The 25326-nt window shown below is 37.5% G+C and overlaps 1 protein-coding gene across 6 annotated transcripts in view; it reads right to left on the bottom strand.

Moving 5' to 3' along the window:
- DENND2C (DENN domain containing 2C) overlaps positions 1 to 25326 on the bottom strand; it is an 89588-nt gene that overhangs the window by 25371 nt on the left and 38891 nt on the right. For 2 of the 6 annotated variants that reach the window (XM_027973452.3, XM_027973449.3), the window contains exons 2-8: positions 19976 to 20050; positions 13983 to 14997; positions 12486 to 12622; positions 11944 to 12056; positions 10992 to 11162; positions 4426 to 4522; positions 242 to 286 (exon numbers count right to left, since the gene is read on the bottom strand). In XM_027973452.3, coding sequence (XP_027829253.2) covers positions 242 to 286; positions 4426 to 4522; positions 10992 to 11162; positions 11944 to 12056; positions 12486 to 12622; positions 13983 to 14806 — 1387 coding nt within the window. In that variant the 5' untranslated portion in view covers positions 14807 to 14997; positions 19976 to 20050. Of the gene's footprint in view, positions 1 to 241; positions 287 to 4425; positions 4523 to 10991; positions 11163 to 11943; positions 12057 to 12485; positions 12623 to 13982; positions 14998 to 16062; positions 16167 to 19975; positions 20051 to 25326 lie in introns of those variants that run through there. The other 4 variants (XM_060413199.1, XM_060413188.1, XM_060413197.1 and 1 more) reach the window with 2 other exon arrangements.

The raw sequence follows: 25326 nt of genomic DNA on the forward strand, positions 1-25326 counted from the left end.
TACATGTATCTATTCTCAATTATGGGAGTCTTTTTTTTTTATGGGAGATTTTGAATGCTGTCATAACATCTGACAGTGTATTGTTTAGTTCCCTAAATCTCAACAGGATCTTATAATGAAGAAATCACCGACAAAGTGAAACTTGGTGTAGAAAACATATGCTTCATCACAAAGGTAGGTGAGACTCCACCTATAACCAGGATCATCACGAGAAAGGGAGCAGCCCCACTGACTCACTCACTCTTTGGTAGATACTCGGCATCACTTTCATACCCACCAGGTTCACCTGAAAAGAAAGAATTTCCATTTGTATTGTCCAACAACAGCAGGAGGAACACGAGGAAGAGAATAATGGAAAAGACCTGGGGACTTAAGAGCAAGGAATAATGAGGAGGCTGAAACTTTCTCCAAACCACTTGGCTGTATCAAGGCTCAGAGAAGAAACTACTCCATTCCACCTTCTTCCCACACCCACTTCCCTCCTTAATTCCCCTCGCATCCCTAAATCTAGACTTTAACAGCAGTTCAAACTAGCTGCAGGAAGTCTTGGTTAGAGTAGATTCTATTTCTACATTCATAGAATGTAGACATATTTGTCTTTTGATTCCCAAATAAGGTATCGCAGGTAGAAGCATCAACCTGGCTAACCAAAAGTCTCAACATGGAACAAACTATGAGTTTAGATTAACAAGAAAATGTGAAGTTAAGAAAGTTAAGAAAGATTACCAAATGAGATTACCAAAGATTACATTCTACCTCTTTTATGATGCTTCTAAGCCACCTCGAAGGCCAAACTGAACTGAACTTTACTCTGAATTCTTACAGTACTCAGATGGCTTTGAACTGCTCTTATTTTCCACAATTGGATTTTAAGTGTTTTAGGGCTAAGGGGCTTTGCTTTCAGAAGGGAATACTGTGTACAATACTAGGTGTATTGTCAATTTATAAAACAACAACAACAAAGCAACCAAAAGATAAAACATTGTAAACAAGTGAATGAAAAATTTCTAAATTAAATTTAAAAAGTTAAAGCAAAATTTTAAAATGTAAAGAAAGGGAAAAAGTTTTAAGTATCAGGAAAAACAAGGACTAGGAGTGGTAAATGAAAAATATATGTAAGTCTGATTGTATAAATATGTAAAATTTCTAATCTAACAAAAATCAGTAAATTCAAAAGGCGAACAACCTGGGAAAATATTTGTAGTATACATTGTAGACACCGGGCCGTCTTCTTAATATTCAAATAGCTGTCATAAATGAATACGGAAAAACACAGCACAACAAAAGATGAATAAAAGGTAGGAATAGGCAATTTATAGAAAAAGACTGATAAATCTTGATAAACATAACTGTCCAAATTCATAATTAAAGATATGTAAATTAAGACAATAAGTAAGATATACTTTTCGACCATGATACTGGTAAAAAATAAAAATCTCTAATTAACTAAGATGAGGAAAATATCATTTTCAAAAGTTGTTCATAGAAATGTAAACTGTTACAATCTATTTATGAGACAATTCGGTTAGCAGTTATAAAAATATTAATTTATGTGTTCTTTAAAGTATGTGTGCTTTAAGTCCACTGCTAAGAACTCATTCTATAGATGTATTCTAACCAATATACAAAATTATATATAAGTAAAAAGTGTATATCACAGCATTGTTTGAAGAGAAAAAAACCTATATCTCTTTATAAACCTTAATTATCCACAGATTAAATAATATGTTAGAAACAGCTAAATAAATTCTTTTACATTTAAACAAAGAAATGCAGTACAGATATGTGGATCTCTGTGTGTTGATACTGAAAGAGCTCCAAAGTATATTAATTATACTTTTTTTTTAAAAAAAGCAAGACATAGTATAAAGTTATTTGGGGAGAAAAAACATTTGCATGTACATAAAATTTTCTGGGAGTAGTAGCAGGAAGTTCTGGAAACACTGGCTTTTCATTTTATCTTATTCTATATTCCTGCAATTTCTTGCTGTGCTCATTTTAGTTTTGTAATGAGGGAGAAGAGAAGATTAAAAAATGCTGTCTGTCCATAAGACAGGCGTGAAAAGTACACAAGAGATGTTACAGAAAAGGTAGCTATCTAAATATTGTGTACTATCTAGGTTTTATAACTTCAAACTACAATGACACAAAGTATACTGGGGCTCTATCCTATTAATCAATAAGTAAGAATAAACACTGTGAGCTACTGAACCCTATCTATATCCTTGGCACCAGGCACCTCTTGGGAGCCTGTGAGGTGTCTGGGAAAAAAAGAAAAGAAAAGAAGGAGAAAATGGGAAGGGAGGAAAGGCAATTTACCTGGCAAAGACCTTACAAAAGATCATTTATATGGCTTTAACATATTCACCTCTGGGTTTTGATGACCTGCATTCCAAGACATGGAATGAAGGTTAAGGGGTTTATAAGCCAGTATTGAGAATCTGTAAGGATCCAAAAAGTACTAGGTTGTCCCTTTTTGATAACTGACTTTTACACACAAAACCGTACTTTTGAAGAAGGGCAGTAAATCATTTTGTGATACTTGAGAATTGAGAATTCAGAAATGTTTAGGTTGGAATAGATTCACTAAAACCTAGCATGTACTGGCAGAGTAGATAAACAGAATTATCTGGTTCTACGAGGCATTGTTGATACACAGACAAAAGCTTAAGGAGGAAAACAAAAACCTGAGAACTGTGACTACTGAGCCAGGAGTCCTCAAGCATGAGAGAAACTCCTGTCCAGGGAAGAGGCTGGCCAGGGACCGGGTAAATGCACATTTCCTTTGAGCCACACAAAAGAAAATAAACTTGTAGGGACTCCTCCTTTCGTGTGTATATGCTACAAGTTGGCAGTTTCTGCTGTTGATTTTTTGTTCTTTTCAATAAAGACAGTGAAGAAAAGGATTTGACGCTTCAAAAACTTTTCTTAGAGTCAAATTTACTAAAATCTTCCTAATCCATAAAGCATACACATAAAATAACAGATCAGTGATAATGTACTTAGAGTAGCATATCTGGTGAATATACTTATCAACAGACTGCTGTTAACCTGGGAAAATTGACAATCTTTTCTAAGAATTTGTCCTGGTTCCAGTGTCTTGATATTTCATATAACTTGCAATTTATAATTTATTTCCTTATCTATAAAATAATAATATTTGCTACATACAGTTATTTAGAAAAGACAGTCATAATGTATCTGAAAGGATCCAGCAGAATATCTGGCATTACTTTTCATCTTCTGTATCTCTTTTTGAATTATACAAATAAAAAGCATTTGACTGTATCTTTACTGGACATATGAAGACATATAGAGAGAAGATAGTCAAACTGCTAAAAATCAAAAGCTGAGTAATTGTTGGTGATGAAGAAGAATAAGACTTTGTGGTGTCATGGTCCTTGATTCAAATTGATGCTTCCTCTTCTCACTCAGCTTCTTACTCTGTAAAATTAGGATAGTCCCACACCTCCCAGTGTGGTCATATTTATACACCAGATAAAGTACATAAAGAAACTATTACTTCACTCAGTCAAGCAGTAGCTATTATTATTAACAATGACCAGAAGTATTTCTTCTATAGAAGACTAAAATGTTTTAATAATTGCTTCTGAAAATTCACATTTTAAATGGTGATGACAGGATGATTTTAATCATCACAAAGAAGAAAGAGCTTTGAATTATTGAACGCAGAAGTTTATTTTCACATAGTTCACTCGTAGAATGAGGAATAGATTTTTAATGGAAATTAAGAAATTTCTGTCTTTGGAAGTCTTTGCAAAAATATGAAACATTCTTCTCTCGTATGATTTGGCTGTTGTTTCTCACCTATGAATCTCATATATAAAAATTGTTAACTTCTACATATTCTGTGCCAGACAAGCAAGTTTGTTGTAAAGAAAAGTCTAATAGTTCATTATGAATGTTGAAAGGTTCTCAGTCAAGACAATCTAAGTTTTATCTAGGCATCTGAAGGAGAAAACTACTGAACTTATTAGATGACTATAGGTTGAATACCACATACCTTCAGTATATATACACTTAAGATTTTCATTTCTCCACTGAACGAGTCTACACTGACAAAAGACTATAAATAAAAGGACTATAAAATATGGATGAAATCTGTCTATGAAAAATCATTCTCATTAGTTTATAACTATTTTAAAATTTATTTACTTATTCATCCAGTAGCTATTACTTGGTAAAGAGTCAGACATGACTTAGTGAGTGAACATCAACAACCAGAACTAAATAAAAGGGATTTGAGGAAGAACAAGAAATAATCCCTTAGGCTAAAGAAGTTTTATGTTTAAGTGGGAGAGACAGGAAAGTAAACCAAAAATTATAATTCACACTAACCATTAAATTATATAATGATCTGCCTAACATATGCTAATAGTTATGGACAGCTGGAACAATTCTTACCTTTAGAGGGAGGTACATCTTTTCCAGTGTAAGGGTGTAACTTTACCCTTTTCTTCCCTCTCTTAGACTCAAATATGTCATCTATTTTTAATACAAACTAAAAAACAGACCAGAAAAGTACAAGTTAAAACAAACACCAACAAGTTTTGCAGCTTGATAATATTAACTTATTAGTGATTCTCATTCAGAGAAAGATCCATTTTAAAAATAAAACCTTTACATTTTTCAATTTTGAATCTAAAATTATCTTTAGTAAGATGACATGCTATTCTAACACAAAATCCATTTAATCTGGGTAAGATAAGTGGGAAAGGATATTTCCTTTCTAGAGGAATTCAGCACAGGCTCCTAGAGAGATTGCTTGTCATTCCATGTCACAACATGCAGGAAATCTGGGTACTGCACTCTCTGCACTGAACAAGCCTCACCAATGGGCTCAAGGTTTTGCATGCCCAGAGTAAGAAGTGAGACATTTATTCATTTGAAAGGCAGGGTGAGGCGCAGTTATTTTTGCTCCCAGGGACTTTTGCAAAAAGAGGATAATCACACTTACAAAGTTTTAGTCAAAAGAAATACTCTTTTTACTACCAGGAACACTAATATTACAACTTATTTTAGAAACATGTCATAAAAGTAGGAGATTCTCAAATATGCCTAAATACAAAAACCATGTTCCATTTAACATGCATTATTCATTACAATTCTTTCTTTGCTTCTGAGAAGTATGTATAAAAGTGAGCAAGAGACAGATACAGACTGAGCCTAAAAAGAAGGAAAGATCAACAGCTACTTTTAAAAAGAGAAACTGATTAGGTTTTCTATGTATATTTTTCTTTTTTCTTAAAATTCCAAGTTTTTTCTTAACTATTAATCTTGATTTAACATATTTAGTGCCCAGAATTAACAACTGTTAGGAGCATTATATTAATGTAAGATGATAACCAACAAAGTTGCTTGAGAAAAATGCTCTTTTTTCCTTTGTCCTTGTCTCTCTAGCAATCCTGGCAATCCATAAGCAGTGAGTCAGTCCACTGCAAGAAAAATAACATGTGAAAAACATGTGCTTTAAATACACAGATTATTCCCACATTTTTGGATGAGTTTATTCTTTTAAAAGATTCTTCTTTAATGATATTTGCAGCTGTAATTCAAATGAAAAGTTACCCATATTCTTAAATATTACCATTATAAACAAATATGAGGATCCAGACATATAGAGTTATTGTTAGGGGTTATAGGAAAGATGTTTGAGAGTAAACATGCATTTTGGGTACACAAGGACCAAAAATAGTAAAAATATTCATGTACATTTGAGAAGTATACTCAAAAGTACACTGAAATGTTATAAAGGAAAGGGAACTATCTATTCCAGAAATATGAGATAAAATAATAAAATTAAAATTTTGATTGTGAGCTAGGAAGAGGAGCCTATAATTACCTTCTAGCTATAGAAAATACTGTAGAATATTCTTCTAAGAATGATGGAAACCATATTGCTGTGTACACACTAGAGACAAACAACATAAAACATTAGGAAACCTACTCTAGCAAACAATCCCACACAGATTTCCACAGCAGAGAAAGAAAGGAAGGGTGGGGAAGAGGCATATGGACTAGATCAGTTATTTTCAAACTATGAAACCAGTTTCCCTTCCAGGGAAAGCTCTAGTCATCAAAGAGGAAATAAGCAAAAACTGCTTTCCTCATGGAATGTTGTTCCCAAAGATAGTCCAAAACCAAAATTTGTATTGCAAATAGAATATCCTATAGGGGTTTAATCCAATGAGGCTTGAGGCTTACAAACAGAAATGCTAACAGTTTGTTCCTGCCTGACAATCAAGAATTCCAAAAACCATTCTGTCTTCCTTACTTCTCAAAAAAACCTTTGGGAAAATATTAGAACAGGAAAAGTTGAATCATCTCACCTATAATCAGAAAGAGAGCAAGCTTTGAGTACTCAAGGGATCCACAGTACATAAACACTGAGGGATGAAATCAAAAGCACTGCAAATCTCCTCGGGTTTCATCAAACTCCATAATCCACAATTTCTAAATATTTGCTAATGTTATTCCAAGAACCATATTTTAATACAATTCCTTATTTTGGGGGGCTCCAAAATCACTGCAGATGGTGACTGCAGCCATGAAATTAAAAGACGCTTACTCCTTGGAAGAAAAGTTATGACCAACCTAGATAGCACATTCAAAAGCAGAGACATTACTTTGCCAACAAAGGTCTGTCTAGTCAAGGCTATCGTTTTTCCAGTGGTCATGTACGGATGCGAGTGTTGGACTGTGAAGAAGGCTGAGTGCCAAAGAATTGATGAGTTTGAACTGTGGTGTTAAAGACTCTTGAGAGTCCCTTGGACTGCAGGGAGATCCAACCAGTCCGTTCTGAAGGCGATCAGCCCTGGGCTTTCTTTGGAGGGAATGATGCTAAAGCTGAAACTCCAGTACTTTGGCCGCCTCATGCGAAGAGTTGACTCATTGGAAAAGACCCTGATGCTGGGAGGGATTGGGGCAGGAGGAGAAGGGGACGACAGAGGATGAGATGGCTGGATGGCATCACCGACTCGATGGACCTGAGTCTGAGTGAACTCTGGGAGTTGGTGATGGACAGGGAGGCCTGGCGTGCTGCGATTCATGGGGTTGCAAAGAGTTGGACACGACTGAGCGACTGAACTGAACTATGTGTCTGTGATCTAGCTCCTGTGAACACATGATCTGTTCTGTTGAGCCAGCATGATTCATCAAAGAGAACTGTGCAGAATGCCTGGCAATTCTTTTTTTTTTTTTGGAGTATAGCTGATTTACAATCTTGTGGGCTTCCCTGGTAGCTCAGGGGGTAAAGAAGCCACCTGCAATGTAGGAGACCTGGGTTAGATCCCTGGGTTGGGAAGATCCCCTGAAGAAGGGAACAGATACCCACTCCAGTATTCTGGCCTGGAGAATTCCATGGACTGTATAGCCCATGGGGTCACAAAGAGTCAGACAGGACTAAGCGACTTTCTCTTCCATAGCTGATTTACAATGTTGTGTTAGTTCCTAGTGAATAATAAAGTGATTCAGTTATACATTATATATACTTTGTTGTTGTTGCTTAGTCATTAAGCCCTACTGACTCTTTGTGATCCCATGGACTATAGCCCATCAGGCTCCTCTGTCCATGGGATTCTCCAGGCAAGAATACTGGAGTGGGTTGCCATTTGCTCCTCCAGGGGATCATCCCGACCCAGGGATCAAACCCATGTCTCCTGCATTGGCAGGTAGATTCTTTATCACTGAGCCACCTGGGAAGCCCTATATATTATGTATATCCTGGCAATTCTTTAAACCTTTGATTTTTAAGTAGTCCTCACCATACACAGGAAAATAAATACCTGAAAATTTTTTTTCCCCAGAGAGATCAGTGTAATGCTTTTAAAAAAACTCTGTGTCTTTAACACTTTATATGTTAAAGAGGGAAGGGCAGGAAATAGATCAGAAGAATTAAAGTAACTGTGGAAAGAGTATTTCCCAAGGAACCAATCAGCAGTTACTAAACCAAGAAACAGCTATGACTTTTGTTTAAAGTTAAAATCAGATACAAAAATCATGGGCTAAATGAATACATATAACTAATTGAGATGGGGTTAAGGGAAGAAATACTATTTAAAAGATTTCATTTCTTCATTTCAGCATAGTAATCCTGAAAACATTCTGAATTATAGAAGAACAGAGTAACATAAAGAGTTTTTAAATATTTTCATGTAATTTCTTAAGTGTCTCTCTTAAAAATGTTATGTATTACAAATAACCCAAATTTCTTCATTTTGGTTCAATGGCTCTCATCGAGATGACTTACACACTTACTTCCTTTTCTCCTTTGAGAGAGAAGTCATTTTTTCAGTATAATTGGCAAAAATTTATATTTCTAAGAGTAAAATTTCTTTTTTCCTTCCTCTGAATGGAAATTTTGGCATATACTTTGTCATTACTGAAAATTTATAAACTCAGGCACAAAGCTGAGTTAACTTTGGCTATTATACAAATGAGTGAGAATCACTGAAGCCAGCCTAATAGAAGGCTCTTTTACATGAGATTTGAGTGCTTCCTTCACATGGGCAGCTGATTTTAATGAGAACTAAGGTAACCAGAACAGAGAAGGCAATGGCACCCCACTCCAGTACTCTTGCCTAGAGAATCCCATGGATGGAGGAGCCTGGCAGGCTGCAGTCCATGAGGTCGCTCAGGGTCGGACATAACCAAGCGACTTCACTTTCACTTTTCACTTTCATGCATTGGAGAAGGAAATGGCAACCCACTCCAGTGTTCTTGCCTGGAGAATCCCAGGGACGGGGGAGCCTGGTGGGCTGCCGTCTATGGGATTGCACAGAGTCAGACACAACTGAAGTGACTTAGCAGCAGCAGCATGGTAACTGGAAAAGGTCAGTTTTCATTCCAATCTCAAAGAAAGGCAGTGCCAAGAATGTTCAAACTACCATACAATTGTACTCATTTCACGTGCTAGCAAGGTTATACTCAAAATCCTTGAAGCTACGTAGGCTTCAGCAGTACATGACCTGAGAACTTCTAGATATATAAGCTGGATTTCGAAGAGACAGAGGAATGAACAAACTGTCAACATTCATTGGATCATGGAGAAAGCAAGGGAGTTCCAGAAAAATGTATACTTCTGCTTCATTGACTACACGAAAGCCTTCGACTGTGTGGATCACAACAAACTGTGGAAAATTCTTAGAGATGGAAATACCAGACCACCTTATCTGTCTCCTGAGAAACCTGTATGCAGGTCAAGAAGCAACAGTTAGAACCTCACATGGAACAACTGGTTCAAATTGGGAAAGTACGACAAGGCTATAAACTGTCACCCTGCTTATTTAACTTATATGCAGAGTGCTGTGTGCTGTGCTTGGTCACTCAGCTGTGTCTGAATCTTTGCAACCCTATGGACTGTAGCCCACCAGGCTCCTCTGTCCATGGGGATTCTCCAGGCAAGAATACTGGAGTAGGTTTCTATGTCCTCCTCCAGGGGATCTGCCCAACCCAGGGACTGAACCCAGGTCTCCTGCATTGCAGGTGGATTCTTTTACCATTTGAGCCACCAAGGAAGCCCAAGAATATTGGAGTGGGTAGCCTATCCCTTCTCCAGGAGATCTGCCAAACCCAGGAATCGAACTGGGGTCTCCTGCATTCCAGGTGGATTCTTTACCAGCTGGGTTGCTAGGGAGCCCTACATGCAGAGTACATCATGTGAAATACTGGGCTGCATGAAGCACAAGCTGGAATCAAGATTGCTGGGCGAAATATCAACTACCTCAGATCTGCAGATGATAACACTCTAATGACAGAAAGTGAAGAGGAATTAAAAAGCCTCATGATGAGGGTGAAAGAAGAGAGTGAAAAAGCTGGCTTAAAACTCAATATTTAAAAAACTACGAACATGGCATCCCGTTCCATCACTTCATAGCAAATAGAAGAGGGAAAAGTGGAAGCAGTGACAGATTTTATTTTCTTGGGCTCCAAAATCACTGCAGAAGGCGACTGCAGCCATGAAATTCAAAGGCGCTTGCTCCTCAGAGGATAAACTATGACAAACTTAGTGTATTAAAAAGCAGAAACATCACTTTCCTCACAAAGATCCATATAGTCAAAGCTGTGGCTTTTTCAGTAGTCATGTATGGATGTGAGTGTTGGACCATAAAGAAGCTGAGCAACAAAGAATTGATGCTTTCAAACTGTGGTGCTGGAGAAGACTCTTCAGAGTCCCTTGGACAGCAAGGAGATCCAACCAGTCCACCCTAAAGGAGATCAGTCCTGAATATTCTTTGGACGGACTGATGCTGAAGCTGAAGCTCCAACACATTGGCCACCTGATGTGAAGAGCTGCCTCACTGGAAAAGACCCCAAAGGTGGGAAGGATTGAAAGCAAAAGGAGAAGGGGGCACAGGGGATGAGATGGTTAGATAGCATCACTGACTCAATGGACATGAATTCGAGCAAACTCCAGGAGATAGTGGAGGACAGAGGAGCCCAGCATGCTGTAGTCCATGGGGTCGCAGAGTCAGAGATGACTGAGCGACTGAATAACAACAAAGATTACCAAAATGAAGCCCTCTAAGGGCTTCCGTGGTGGCTCATATGGTAAAGAGTCTGCCTGAAATGCAGGAAAGGAGGGTTCGATCCCTGGGTTGATCAGATCCCTTGGAGAAGGGAATGGCAACCCACTCCAGTATTCTTGCCTGGAGAATTCCATTGACAGTCGAGCCTGGCAGCTACAGTCCGTGGGGTCACAAAGACTAGGATATGACTGAATGCCTTTCACTCACTCACTCACCTAAAATCAATTTCACAAATCCATACACATACACACAAAAACCTTGGCAAAAGCCATTCATGCATTCTTCTTGCATGAGCAAAACTTAAAACTTAAGGCTGCTTTCCAAATCTTCTAATTCCAGTAGGTCAGTTTTATCCTGCTATTCATTTCAGTCTAAAGTTTATTTATTCTCATTTGTGGAAATGCTGAAGTAAAAGTCAAAGAATGAAAATACTGGAGTTCTTACCCTTGGAAGATTTTTCCTTTTCCTGTTTGCAACTTCTCCAGCTCGGAAAAGCTTCCATTCTGTTAACGTGACTGGCAATGTAGTATCTTTTGTGAGCTTTGACCTTATATAAGCTTGTGAGTTCTTTAGTTCCATAGTCTTCCGGTAAAGGAAGTGAGGTTTGGGAGGAAGCTAAAAAAGAAGAGGTATTGGTAAGGGTAAGATCACCTAGGTAATGCCTATGTTCTCAAAGTCAAAGCTATTCTCTCCCAAATATTTATCTTTCCTTTAAAATCATTTCAAATGAGGATTCTGCCTGCAATGTAGGAGACCCGGGTTCGATTCCTGGGTGGGGAAGATCCCCTGGGGAAGGAAATGGCAACCCACTCCAGTATTCTTGCCTGGAGAATCCCATGGACAGAGGAGCCTGGCAGGCTACAGTCCATGGGGTCACAAGAGCCAAACACAACTTAGCGACTAAACCACAACTACCACCACCACGAAGAGAGGATACCATACTATCTTTTTCACTGTAGAGAAATTTCTCAGGATTCTAATCCAAAGTTCTTCTACGACAATGTAATTGAATTTACAGAGAACAACAGTTCAGAGTCCTCATTAGCTTAAGGCAGCCTTTGCTTTTGGGGGTGGTGAGTGCTCTCAGGGACCAGACAGGTAATTTAGGCCATAGGTGATGCAAACCTATTACGGAGCTGTGGTAACTAGAGTGAACTGAGAGGTTTATGGCTTGTCCAGAGGTGTTTACATTCGAGTTTTCTGAAGTGTTAAACAGCAAACAAAACCCCTCCCCAAAACCAAATTTAAAGATAGTTTTGTGCTGCCCCCTCAAAACAAAGAACAACAAACCCATATTTCAGTGCCTCTCAGTTTTGGCCCTAATTAAACCATTTTAACCTTTTCTTGTAGCATAAATAAGATTCTAATGTTTTTTATATCAGTTCTCTGGTTATACCTTGGGTGTTCTAAAAGCACTTTTAGGGGGTGGGAGCTTCCATGCTGAAGGGGATCTCCACAGGGGCAAAGGCTGCACTGGAATGTCTTCATATGGATTTTCTTTGGTAGGATCTTGAAAAAAAAAAAAAAAGGGAAAATGAAGAAGTTTAGAGGAACATAATTACATGAGAACAAAGTGACTACACGTAAAAGGAAAAGAAAAAACTGACTGGTTCAGCTCTCTACTCTACACTGCTTTAGGGATATAGGTCTTAAAATCAATGGTACTTTACACTTACAAACCACTCAGGCATCTAACCAATCTAAAAGAATTTGCAAGGTACCACACTGGAAAAGTCTACTTCTGAACCGAAGAGTCCACTAAATTAGATGTAAAATCCATTAGAGAATAAAAGAATTTATACAACAAAGGTTTCAATATTAAAAAGGAAAATCTAGAGCAAGACATGCTTGATTGTAAAAGAATATACCACACTCTACTTAAGGGCTGCCCCAACTACATACTCATTAAATTGAATTGCAGAGTTTGTGAACACCTACATATGATATCCTCATAGATATTGTCCTCAGACTGTGTGTAATAAAGTGCTGAGCCAGAGTGTCTTCCAAGTTCTTCATGAATCTTCCGTGAGTTCCGATTTCGAAAGTGCTGAATGTCCTCAAACTCAAAGGATTTCCTTAAGAAAGGAGATATACTTTAAGGTTGTATCTTTTAAAACTATGGCATGACAGAAATTAGTAAGTAAAGGACTTGTGCGAAAAATTGCAAAGATGTTTTTATCATATACCTAAAAATAATAAATTAGGCTGGAGCCTTATATGAGAAAACGGAAGGTTTTTAGCCAGTTGCATGGGCTTCCCAGGTGGCGCCACTGGTAAAGAACCCATCTGCTGATGCAGGAGACAAGAGACCTTGGTTCAATCCCTGGGTTGGGAATATCCCCTGGAGGAAGGCATGGCAACCCACTCCAGTATTCTTGCTTCAAGAATCCCATGGACAGAGGAGCCTCGCTGGCTACAGTCCATGGGGTTGCAAAGAGTCAGACACGACTGAAGCAACAACTTAAGAGGCACACAGCCAATTACATTCATGTTCTTCTTTGGGTACTTTATTAAATTTACTCTCTAATAAAAAGTGAGCCTACAGCTAGCATGCCCTTAATGAAAAAGAAGAACGTACTAGCTTCCCTATATGTTTTTAAAGATAGAAAATGGAAGTTTTTCAGAAACAGACTCACAGACTTAGAATGAACTTATGGTTTCCAGGGGGAGGATGAGGGGAATGGATATTTAAGGAGTTTGAGGTTGACATGTATACACTGCTATAATTGAAATGGATAACCAAGAAGGACCTACTGTATAGCACAGGGAACTCTGCTCAATGTAATGAGCAGCCTGGCTGGGAGGGGAGTTTGGGGGAGAAGGGGTACATGTATATGTTTTATTTAGTCCCTTTGCTGTCCACCTGAAACTAACATAACATTGTTAATCGGCTACACTCCAATACAAAATAAAAAGTTTTTAAAAAATAACGTGGCTAACATGTAGATCCACTCTCTTCCAGGTACATATATTTTATGAATATTACTTGACATGATCATTAAACTATCTCAGCACACATAATTACATTTTTTTCCTTATGATGAGAACTCTTAACATCTCTTAGAAAACTTCAAATATGCACTATCGTGTTATTAACTAGCTTTATTGTGGTGATCATTTCACAATACATATACATATCAAATTGCTATGTTGTATACCTGAAACTCATATAATGTTACATGTCAATAATATTTCAATAAAAATTTTTAATTAAAAAATAGAAGTTTTTCTATGGCTGTGTCAGTAGATTGTCTTAGATATTACCTGTACTCCTAAAACTCTTGTAGGTATTTTCCCCTTGGGTCAATCAACATCTGTATTTCAAATTAGAAGTGTAACCCACACATGGAAATGGAAATTGGTTTGAAAAGGAGAAAGCTCAATGGTTCTATAAGGAGAATACTGAAAATCATTACCTTTCAAATAAAAACATACCTTTTAGATCTCCCTCTGATTTTCCCACCATATTTCTTTGGTTCAGGTTCCTGAGAAGAGGCCAAAGAAGATTCTGCACAAGAATTATTTTCACAGTATTCTCTGTCACAGTTTCTTTCTTTATATGGCATAACGCCAGATTCAGATAAATATCTGAATGTCCTACGAGGTTTTGGCAAAGGATTTATAGAAGGTCTGCATTCTTGTCCCTCAGGCTCAGAGTAAATGTTTTCTAAGCTCTTCGTTACTCCACATGAACTATCCAGAACTCTGAAATTCAGTTCTTTTTCTGAAGAGCCACAATGCTCCAAAGCCAAATTTAAGACTTTATCTGGGGAAAGTGCTTCTATTTTCTTCCACAATATTTGTGAGGTATAGAAATTTCCTGGAGGTAATGAAGTCTCTGGATCTAAAACTTCTTTCCAGTTTTCAATTTGTTTGACCCGAGAACACACCCAGTTGGGTTCTGATTCATTTTTAAATAAGCGTGTATCATCATATTCACGTTTTTCACTTTCATCCTCACTTTGATTGTGGCTTTTGGCGTCTTCATTAATACCTTGATCAACATTTTGAGTGTTGGTTACATCCAGCTTTTTGCTCTTTCCCTCAGCAATAGGCGTTTTCTTAAGAAGACTCTCTTGATTACAGTTATTATATCTCACTCCAAAGTCCTTTGGATGCCACTTCTCTGGGTTAGATATACCATTAGTTCTTCCTTCCCACTGGGAAATTTTTTGCTTGATGTTTTTGCAGTGGCTTCTTGACAGTGTATGAACAGCAGAACGAGAAAAGCCAACATCCATGTTCCCAGTTGGGTGCATGACAAACAATGAATTTTACTAAGGTTCCATCAGAAGTCACTGTGAAAAACTATATTCATTATCTCACGAGTTAGAATCCAAAAAATTCCAGTATTTTCCTTTCATCTTTAACTTGAAAATCTTTTTTTAAAAAGAAAAATTCTTATCATCGATCCTTGTTGAAAATGGCTACAGCTCTATCTTGAATAATCCTATTAAAATGAGATGAATATGTTAACACAGTTTTATAATTTCCTAATTTAAATTACACTAAAACACTGCCCACCTATCCCTAGATAACTCACTTATATTTCATATGTAAAGAGGTACCTGTCATCCATTAAGTAATTCACCTTCATTAAGGCATTCCTAAGATAGTGGCATAATATTACAGAGAAAATACTATTTATGGTATTTCTCAAACTATCTGCTGTCATGTTCTGCATATTTCCTAATATTAAGTAGAATGAGGTTTTATAAGAGATTATAATAGTAGTATACAACATTATTTTGTAATAAATCAATTCTTTTTTTTAAGAAACTTTAATATTTATTTATTGATTTATTTGGCTGCATATTGGGTCATGAGGGCTTAGCTGCCCTGTAGTATGTGGGACCTTAGTTCCCTGACCAGGGATTGAACTTGCATCCCCTCATTGCAAGGGATTGAATTTTTAACCACAAGACCACCAGGAAAGTCCCCATAAATAAATTATTTATGAAACTTTCACTTAATGAAACAGGAGCAACAGAGTACTATCAGAAATACATCTCAAATACCAAAAGTTTATGTATAATTTCAGAGGAAGAGTCAATTAGTCTGAAAACACACCAATAGCTGATTTCCTTTTCTAGTCCTATGTTGAGAGATAATACTAGCTCATCACATACCCATATTTCAACCTTGCTATTAGCAGCCCAGATTTTCATATTGTTTTGTTTTTTAGTTACTAAGTTGTGTCCAACTCTGCCACCCCCATAGACTGTAGCCCGCCAGGCTCCTCTGTCCATAGGATTTCTCAGGCAAGAAGACTGGAGTGGATTGCCATTTCCTTCTCCAGGGGATCTTTCTGACCCAGGATTCAAACCCACATCTCCTGCATTAGCAGGCAGTTTCTTTACCACCAGGGAAGAATTCCATATGCGCAGAGCTAAAGATAATCCAAGGTGCCATCAACTACCAGTTACTTTGAAATGTAATTACTTATTTCATCACTAACTGAACTTTCCACATCTCTGCCACCACATCCTTGACCCATATCAGCAAAAATACTTACAGCCACTGTCACATCCCTTCCTTTCTTGCAGACGCTTCACTCATTTAGGCCCATTAACTGTTTCCTCAAATGCAATGTTTGGCAGAGAACTTTTCCTAGTAACTGAGTAAGGAGCTGGTCTCAAGTTCTACTGTATACTGGTTAAAAATAGCAACTGATTCAATACTTCCTGAAGCAGGGGTCATCCTTCCTTGAGCTCTGTCTGTGTGGCCTTGATTAACAGGCAGGAAAAAGTCTTGGCCCAGCTCTGTCAGTGTCCCTGACCAAACCGATACATACACGACACACACATACACAATTTATTGTAGGCAAAGCAACAGCTAATCAGGACTTCTATCTATTTAAAATATTTCTTCAAGTTTGCAGAAAAACCAGCTCTGCTAGCAAGTAAACTTTGATGAGGGTCTGATGCAAAGAAAAAGATTTATAAAAATCTTAAGAAATTAAACTCACATGAGTGGAAAAAAAAAATAGCACCTAAATATAAAAGCTGTTGTGCAGAATTCTTGACAAAAGATGAAAGCATAGACTCTGAACTTCAAATCAGCTTCTACTGCTCATATTAAAACTCTGAAAATCCTTTTCTATTTTCTGATGTTTACAGAGGATTCCTAAGGCTTTTTAAAGGTATCCTTGAGACTCAGGTTTTCTTTACTACAGACAAAATAGTAATTTTTTTTCTCTTTACTGTGAGACTAGTTGAGGTTTTCGATACTTCCTGTTAACTTTTTCATTACTCTTCCCTTGTTAATGTGTTTTAAGTATGAATGGGTCAAACTGCGAAGAAAAAGATGAAAACTGGTTGGGCTAAAAGAAAAAAGTGTTTAACTCAAAAAGTACTGGCAACAAATGCAATTTGTTGTCTACAGAGTTCATATACAAATATAAATGATGTGTGTTCATGGTGTTTCAGGGGCAACAGAGCAGCATAGCACCATGAAACTCCTAATATATTAATTGGTAGGCAGTATGCAGAGAAATACTACTTTCTCCTGCTGCTGCTGCTGCTGCTAAGTCGCTTCAGTCGTGTCCAACTCTGTGCGACCCCATAGACGGCAGCCCACCACGCTCCCCTGTCCCTGGGATTCTCCAGGCAAGAACACTGGAGTGGGTTGCCATTTCCTTCTCCAATGCATGAAAGTAAAAAGTGAAAGTGAAGTTGCTCAGTCGTGTCCAACTCCTAGCGACCCCATGGACTGCAGCCTACCAGCCTCCTCCATCCATGGGGTTTTCCAGGCACGAGTACTGGAGTGGGGTGCCATCGCCTTCTCCAACTAAATGTATGTATTAAGACACTGCAGCTTTTTAAAACTGACAAACTATTTCAAAGCCAAAAATTTTTAATGCATTCTAACTAGATTGATGCCTTCATTGATATTACAGAGAATCTATCTTTATACATCAATGCAAAGCTTTAATTTTTGCCAAATTAAACTTTTTGGAATGTGACTTGCCTAATCTTATATATAAGCTGTGATTTTGTCCTATCCAAAAAATAAGAATCACCAAACCAAGAGTTGTCTGTTTTTTCCTTACAGGCTTCTCACATCTGATGGTCCTTTTTAGCCAATTAAATTGAGTTGCTTTGCTACCCTCCTCCTCCTCCCTCATGGCTCTCCTAGCCTGCAAGATTTATATCCCTTCCCCCACTCCTCTAGTTTCTTGCCTTGACCTCCACTATCATTAGACACTCTAATCCCTAAGTGCTGGCCCAGCATTCCAGTCCTAGATCTCTCCAAACTTCATCTTTAGATGAGGCATGCCACAAGGAAGACTGAAGATTCTGCATGCTGCAACTAAGACCTGGTGTAGCCAAACAGATAATTTAAAAAAAAAATTTTTTTTTAAAGAAAACAATGGAAAATATTTAGGGACTTTCATAGAAGTCCAGTGGTTAGGACTTGACGATTTCACTGACGCAGCCTGGGTTCAATCCCTGGTCCTGTCCTGTCCTGTGTGCTCAGCTGCTCAGTCGTGTCTGACTCTTTTGCGACCCCGCAGACTGCAGCATGCCGGCTCCTCTGTCCATGGAATTTTCTAGGCAAGAATACTGGAATGGGTTGCCATTTCCTACTCCAGGGGATCTTTCTGACCCAGAGATTGAACCTGAGTCTCTTGTACAATCTCTGGTCAGGAAACTAATATCCCACAAGGCATGCAGCTCACCCCTCCCCCACCCAAAAAACACTCGAAACAAAATTTTAAATGCTAAGGGAAAAAAAAAACACTGTGAATCTAGAATTCTAGACAAATCCTTCAAGAGTTGTGAATTTGTCACTGCCGCTCTGCACTCAGGGCCAGTGACATAATTTGTAGGCCCCAGGACAAGTTGAAAATGTGAGGCCCCTTATTCAAAGTACTTTAAAGGTATATACCAAGCTTTTTTTCCTTTTTCCTAGAAGTCTCCCTTTCAACTTGTCTCAGTTTTAAATAGATTACGTAATGTTTTCTGTAAAAAATTTTAAATTTAAATCATTTGCAAGCTTTTTCCATTCATCTATATATTATAGAACACCATTTTAAATGCAAATATCAGAGCATGTGACTTGAATGCAGAATCAATGAACGTAAAACAATTCCTATTTTGTGGCCTGTCCAGCTGGCCACAAGAGACAAATGTAGCCAGATTCAGGAAAGTTGGAAGGAGGATGAGAGGGTCCCCTCGGGCATGGGATGTAGCCAAGAGAATGCTCTCAAGCCTAGGGATACTTGGGAGGCGAGTGCAGATCTTCACAAGAACCTGGGAGCCCAGTCCTGTGACGTGGGGCATGTACAGGCTAACCTCGCCCGATGGCTGCTGGAATCCTCCGCCTGCTACCCACCAAACCAAGAGGCCACGCTCCAGCTGAGGCAAGGTCTGGGCAAGTGCAGTCAGGTGTCTCCCCATTTCACAGGCTTGTCTCTTTAACTCATGACAGACAAGCAGCTCCTGAGAGTCTTTAAACCTCTGCCAGAACACATTTGATTTCTGGATGGTGGTGGGCAATAGACTTGCCCCTGCAAAACCAACACCTCTGCTTGGTGGCTCGCCAGATATACCACGGTACTGTCAGTATGGGGTGGGACAGCCATTTATACATCCAATTTCAACCCTCAAACACCCAAGCGTCTGCTGAGAGTAGAGAGTGGCAGTAATCAGATGGTATAGGTGAGAAAGGGCCAACAGGGCAGGGCCAGATATGCCAGGGAGTCAGAGAGAGGACAGCTGAGAATCCATACTAAGGAGATGGCAGGAAGTCAGACTGTTTATGAATTATGACTCCAAGCCCCTAGTGCACACTACATTGTCCAATCAGACTTTACTTACAAAACTCAAATTCAAAGATAACATTTATCAGAATTTCTAGATGGCTACTGCACAGCATAAAATCTCACAGGGCTCTTCTAAGTGTGGGAATCTGTGTAACTATATTGATCATATGCCCGTGAAGCTCAACCTGCTTACACCATAAGAAACGCTAAAGAAAGTTATCCAAGTTGGAGAAAAATACCAGATGGAAATCTGCATATAAACAAAGAAACGATGAGAACCAAAACATGCTACACATAGATAAATAAAAAACACATGGGACTTCCCTGGTGGTCCAGTGGTAAAGAATCTGCCTGCCAAGCCAGGGGACACAGGTTTGATCCCTGGTCTGGGAAGATCCCACATGTCTCAGGGCAACTCAGCCCGGGTTTCACAACTAATGAGTCTGTGCTCTAGGGCCCTTGTGCAGCAAAGAAGACCCAGCGCAGCCAAAAATCAATAAATAAATTTAGAAAAACACATTTTTGCCATTATTAATCTCTAAAGACTATTTACAGTAAATATAATAAGGTAGTGTGGAATTTAAAATAATGTTAAAATAAATGTAAGACAAGAACACAAAGGAGGGAAAGAAAAATAGAAGTAGAACACTAAGTTTCTTACTTTACGTATTAAGTGGCATATTACTTGAAGGGGATAGGTTGAAGTAGTATGGTGTAAATTCTAAAAGAGCAGCCACTAGAAGAAAAACAAGGAATAGCCAAGACGTTAATAAAAAATATTAAATGAAATTCTAAAAAATACTCAATGCAAAAAAAGATGTGGAAGTGAGAAGAGACACAAGAAAAACAGCAACCACAAAATAATCACATGGGACAAACAAAAAATGAATAACAAGATGATATACTTAAGTATGACCATACCAATAATTATGTTGTATAAATAAGCTAACTCTAAATAAAAGGCAAAGATGATCAAACTTGATAAAAAAGCAACACCTAATTCTACACTTCTATAAATTGCACTTTGAATAAAAAGACATAGATCAAGTTAAAGTAGAGATACAAATACTAAACACTATCATAAGAACACTGGATTATCTATATTAACAGCAGACTCCTGGGCAAGAAAATTAGCACAAATAAAAAGAGACATTTCAAACAAATAATAGAGTCAATTCATCAAGAAGAATTATAGTCCTAAATGTTTACGTACTTGATAGAATTTCAAAATGCAAGAACCAAAAATGTCAGAGCTAAAAATGACAAATAGACAAATCCACAAGTTTAGTAAGTATTTCATCACTGTTCATCAGTAGTAACTGACAGAAGAACAGAAAATCAGTAAATATATAAAAGACTTGAATACTACTATCAATCAACTTGACTTACAAGTGATCTTTTAGAATACTACTCCCAACAATATAATTCAAATACACATAGAACATTTACCAACAGACCATATGTTGAGCCATAAATAAGATTTAATAATTTTAAAAGGATTGACTCATTCTGAGAACGTTTTCTAAACCCCAATGGAACTGAATTAGAAATCACTTATAAACCAAAAGGAAAATCCCCAAATACTTGGAAATAAACACTTATATTACAAAAGGAAGAAGTTTAAAAACAATGAATGAGGATATTATTTCTTGGTGTTTTAAGTTGGAACACATTTTACCCCATTAAGTTTCAAGTTATATTTTAATTTTCTCTCCAGATTAAATGCTCTAGCTTAACATTTGTCTAAATTATTTTACAGCCAATTCAGCACAAAATCTACCGTTCTTTTCAAAGTTACATTTTTCTAAACCATGCAGTGAAATTTGGGTGTATTCATTTCACCTAAGACATGAACAATAAATGATTTAATGTTCTCCCTCAAAAAGGAAAAAAATAAACCCAAAGCAAATGGAAGAAAAGAAATAATCGTGAGTACTGATGAAACAGCAACACATGAATAATGGAAAAGTATTAATAAGACAAAAAAGTTACTTAAAAAGATCAATAAATTGCTAAACCACTAGGTAGATGAAATAAATAAAAAAGAGAAAAAAAGGACAAATTAGCCATATCAGGAATGAAAAGGGGGCATCACTGCAGATCCCACATTGAAGGACATAAAGGACTACTATGAATAAGTTTATGCCAGTAGATCTGACAACTTAGACAAATTTCTTGAAAGAAACAAAGCGACAAAACTGACGTAGGACGATCCAGGCGTTCTGAACATCTCCTACTTGCTGCTGCTGCTAAGCTGCTTCAGTCGTGTCCGACTCTTCGCGACCCTGAATTCTCCAGGCAAGAACACCGGCGTGGGGTGCCATTTCCCTCTCCAATGTTTGAAAGTGAAAAGTGAAAGTGAAGTCACTCAGTTGTGTCCCACTCCTAGCGACCCCATGGACTGCAGCCTACCAGGCTCCTCTGTCCATGGGATTCTCCAGGCAAGAGTACTGGAGTGGGTTGCCATTGCCTTCTCTGACCTCTATACTTACTTTAAAATTAATTTTAAAATTTTAATTAAAAACTTTTCCATAAAGAAAACTCCAGGTCTAGAGAGTATCACTGGTGAATTTCATTAAGCATGTAAAAAATAATATCAATCTTATACAAACTCTCTCATAAAACAAAGAGAAACACTTTTAAACTCATCTTATGAGGCCAGCATCACCCTGTTAGAAAACCAGACAAAGATTTTACAAGAGAAGAATAATAAGACTCATGAAAAAAATGCAAAAATTCTAAAGTATGAGCCCAAAAAAAATCCATAAATATAAAAAAGTGACCAAGTACAGTTTAACAATGATGCAAAAGACATCACATTTATGACATAAAGGGAATAAAAACCACTCACACTGTCAAAATGGCCATCATCAAAAAGCCTACAAATAATAACCACTGGAGAGGGTGCAGTTATAAACAGTTATTAGAAATATAAATTGGTGCAGCCACTATGGAAAACAGTATAGAGGTTTCTTAAAAAAACTAAAAACAGACATATGCATCAGCAATCCCACTTCTGTAAAGCTGTAATTCAAAAAGATACATGTACCCTTATGTTCATAGTGGCACTACTTATAATAGGAAGATACAGAAACAACCTAAGTGTTTATCAACAGATGAATGGATAAAAAAGATGTTTTGTGTACACACACACACACACACACACACACACACACACGAGTACTACTCAGTCATAAAAAAGAACAAAATTTGCCATCTGTAACAACACAGATGGACTTGGAGGGTATTATGCTTAGTGAAATAAGTCAAACAGACAAATACTGTATGCTATCATTTACAGGTAGAATCTACAATCTGAACCAAATGAATGAATCTAACAAAACAGAAACAAACTCACAGATATAGAAAACATCAATAGGAGATGGAAGAAGGAGGGGCAAAATAAAGGGAGGTAATCAGGAGGCATAAAGTGCTATGTATAAAATAAATAAGCTGCTGCTGCTAAGTCGCTTCTGTCGTGTCCGACTCTGTGTGACCCCAGAGACGGCAGCCCACCAGGCTCCCCCATCCCTGGGATTCTCCAGGCAAGAACACTGGAGTGGGTTGCCATTTCCCTCTCCAATGCATGAAAGTGAAAAGTGAAGTCGCTCAGTAGTGTCCGAGTCTTTGCGACCCCATGGACTGCAGCCTACCAGGCTTCTCCACCCATGGGATTTTCCAGGCAGGAGTACTGGAGTGGGGTGCCATTGCCTTCTCCAATAAATAAGCTACAAGGTTATACTGCACAGTACAGAGAATATAGGCAATATTCCATAATAAGTATAAATGGAGTATAATGTATAAAAATTTTGAATCAGTTTCACACTTGAAATTAATATATTATATACCAACTATATCTCAATTAAAACAAACAGATGTAGAAAAAGCATTTGAAAAAATTCTTACCCATCCATAACTGTAAAAAAAAAGAACTCTTTAGAAAATGAGTAATTAAATTTCTACAATGTGATAAAGGGCATCTATGAAAAAAACAACTGGTAATATCATACTAAGTGGTAAAAGATTGAACACGTTTCCCTTAAGATTGGGAAAAAGGCAACAATGTCTTTTTTCCTCACTTTTATTCAACCCTGTATGAGAAGTCTTAATTAATGCCGTAAGGCAAGAAAATTTTTTTTTTTAAAGTTTGGAAAAGAAGTAAAACATTTTGGGGGGCAAACAACATGATGATATATTTAGTCAGTCCCAAGAAATCCACTATTATAAGCTAGTAGAATTCATGAGAGAATTTAGCAAGGTCTCAGTTGACTTCCCTGGTGGCTCAGACAGTAAAAGCATCTGCCTACAATGTGGGAGGACACAGGTTCAATCCCTGGGTTGGGAAGATTCCCTGGAGAAGGAAATGGCAAACCACTCCAGTATTCTTGCCTCAAAAATCCCATGAACAGAGGAGCCTGGTAGGCTACAGTCCATGGGGTCGCAAAGAGTCAGACATGACTGAATGCCTTCGCTTTTGCTTTTCAGGATACATGGTCAGTATTTAAGATTTAATTATACTTATAGATACTGAGATATAATTGTACTTATAGAGCCTGGTGGGCTGCCATCTGTGGGGTCGCACAGAGTCGGACACGACTAAAGCGACTTAGCAGCAGCAGCATAGATATTGAGAGTGCTGGAAAATAAAATTTAAAATAACATTTATAGCAGGATGTAAAACAGGAGATAAATACTTCGGAGTAAAAGCCTTACACACTGAAAAGTACAAGATATTGCTGAGAAAAATTAAAGAATAATTTTAAAAAGAGATATACCACATTAATGAACTAAAAGCTTTGATTTTGTTATGATGTCTGATTCTCTCAAAATTGAGCTGCAGATACAACACAATCCTAATCAAATTCATAATAGGCTTTGTAGTAGAAACTGACAAGTTGATTTTCAAATATATATGGAAATTCAAATGACCTAGATTAGCTTAAATAATTTTCAAAGATAACAAAGTGATTTCAAGGCGTTATAAAGCTGTGGAAATCAAGACTATGTGTATCAGTGAAAGCAGAGATAAATGGATCAATAGAACAGCACAGAGCCCAGAAATAGACCCACATGTATACAGACAATTGATTTCCACAGAACTGGAAAGGAGTAATCTTTTCAGTAGGTGGCACTGGGACAAATGGATATTCATATGGAAAAAATGAACCTCAACCCTTACCCACACCATGTACCAAAATTAACTTGAAATGTACAGGAGTCCCCTCCCTATCCATGAAGGGTACATTCCAGTGAATGCTGAAATGGCTGATAATACCAAACCCTATATATATTGTTTTGTCGTATAATGGATGGGTAGCAGAAATAGCGTGGATTTTCTAGACAAAAGGGTTATTCATGTTCCCCGAAGGACAGAGCAAAATGGTGGGAGATTTCGTCATGCTACTCAGAACAGCATGCAGTTTTCAAATTATAAACTGTTTATTTCTGGAATTTTCTATTTGGTATTTTTGGACCACATTTGACTGTGTGTAACTGAAATCGCAGAAATTGAAACCACAGATAGGGGAGGATTACTGTATCATAAACCTAAGCCTAAGAGCTAAACCTATAAACCTTCTAGAAGAAAAAACAGAAAAAAAAATCTCTGTAACTATAGGAAGGGAAGGGATTTCTTAGAATACAAAAAGTCCTAGCCATAAAGGCAAAAACTTGCTAAAATGGACTTAATCAAAATGAAGATCTTCTGCTCTTCAAAAGATGTTTTAAAAATGAAATGGCAAACCAGAGTGAGAAGTGTTATACACAATACATACATCTGGCAAAGATTTAAATTCACTATACAAAGAACTATAACAAATGAATGATAACTCACTCAATTAAAATGTGCATCAGATACGAAGAGACACTTTACAAAAGATTTTAGGAGTAGCCAGTAAGTACAATAAAGCACCTGAAAAATGTACACCGTCGTTAGTCATCAAAAACATGCAAATTATAACACAAGATACCACTGCATACCCATTAGAATCACTGAAATTAAAAGTAACTGCA

Source organism: Ovis aries, chromosome 1, assembly GCF_016772045.2.
Source record: "Ovis aries strain OAR_USU_Benz2616 breed Rambouillet chromosome 1, ARS-UI_Ramb_v3.0, whole genome shotgun sequence".
NCBI lineage: Eukaryota > Metazoa > Chordata > Mammalia > Artiodactyla > Bovidae > Ovis > Ovis aries.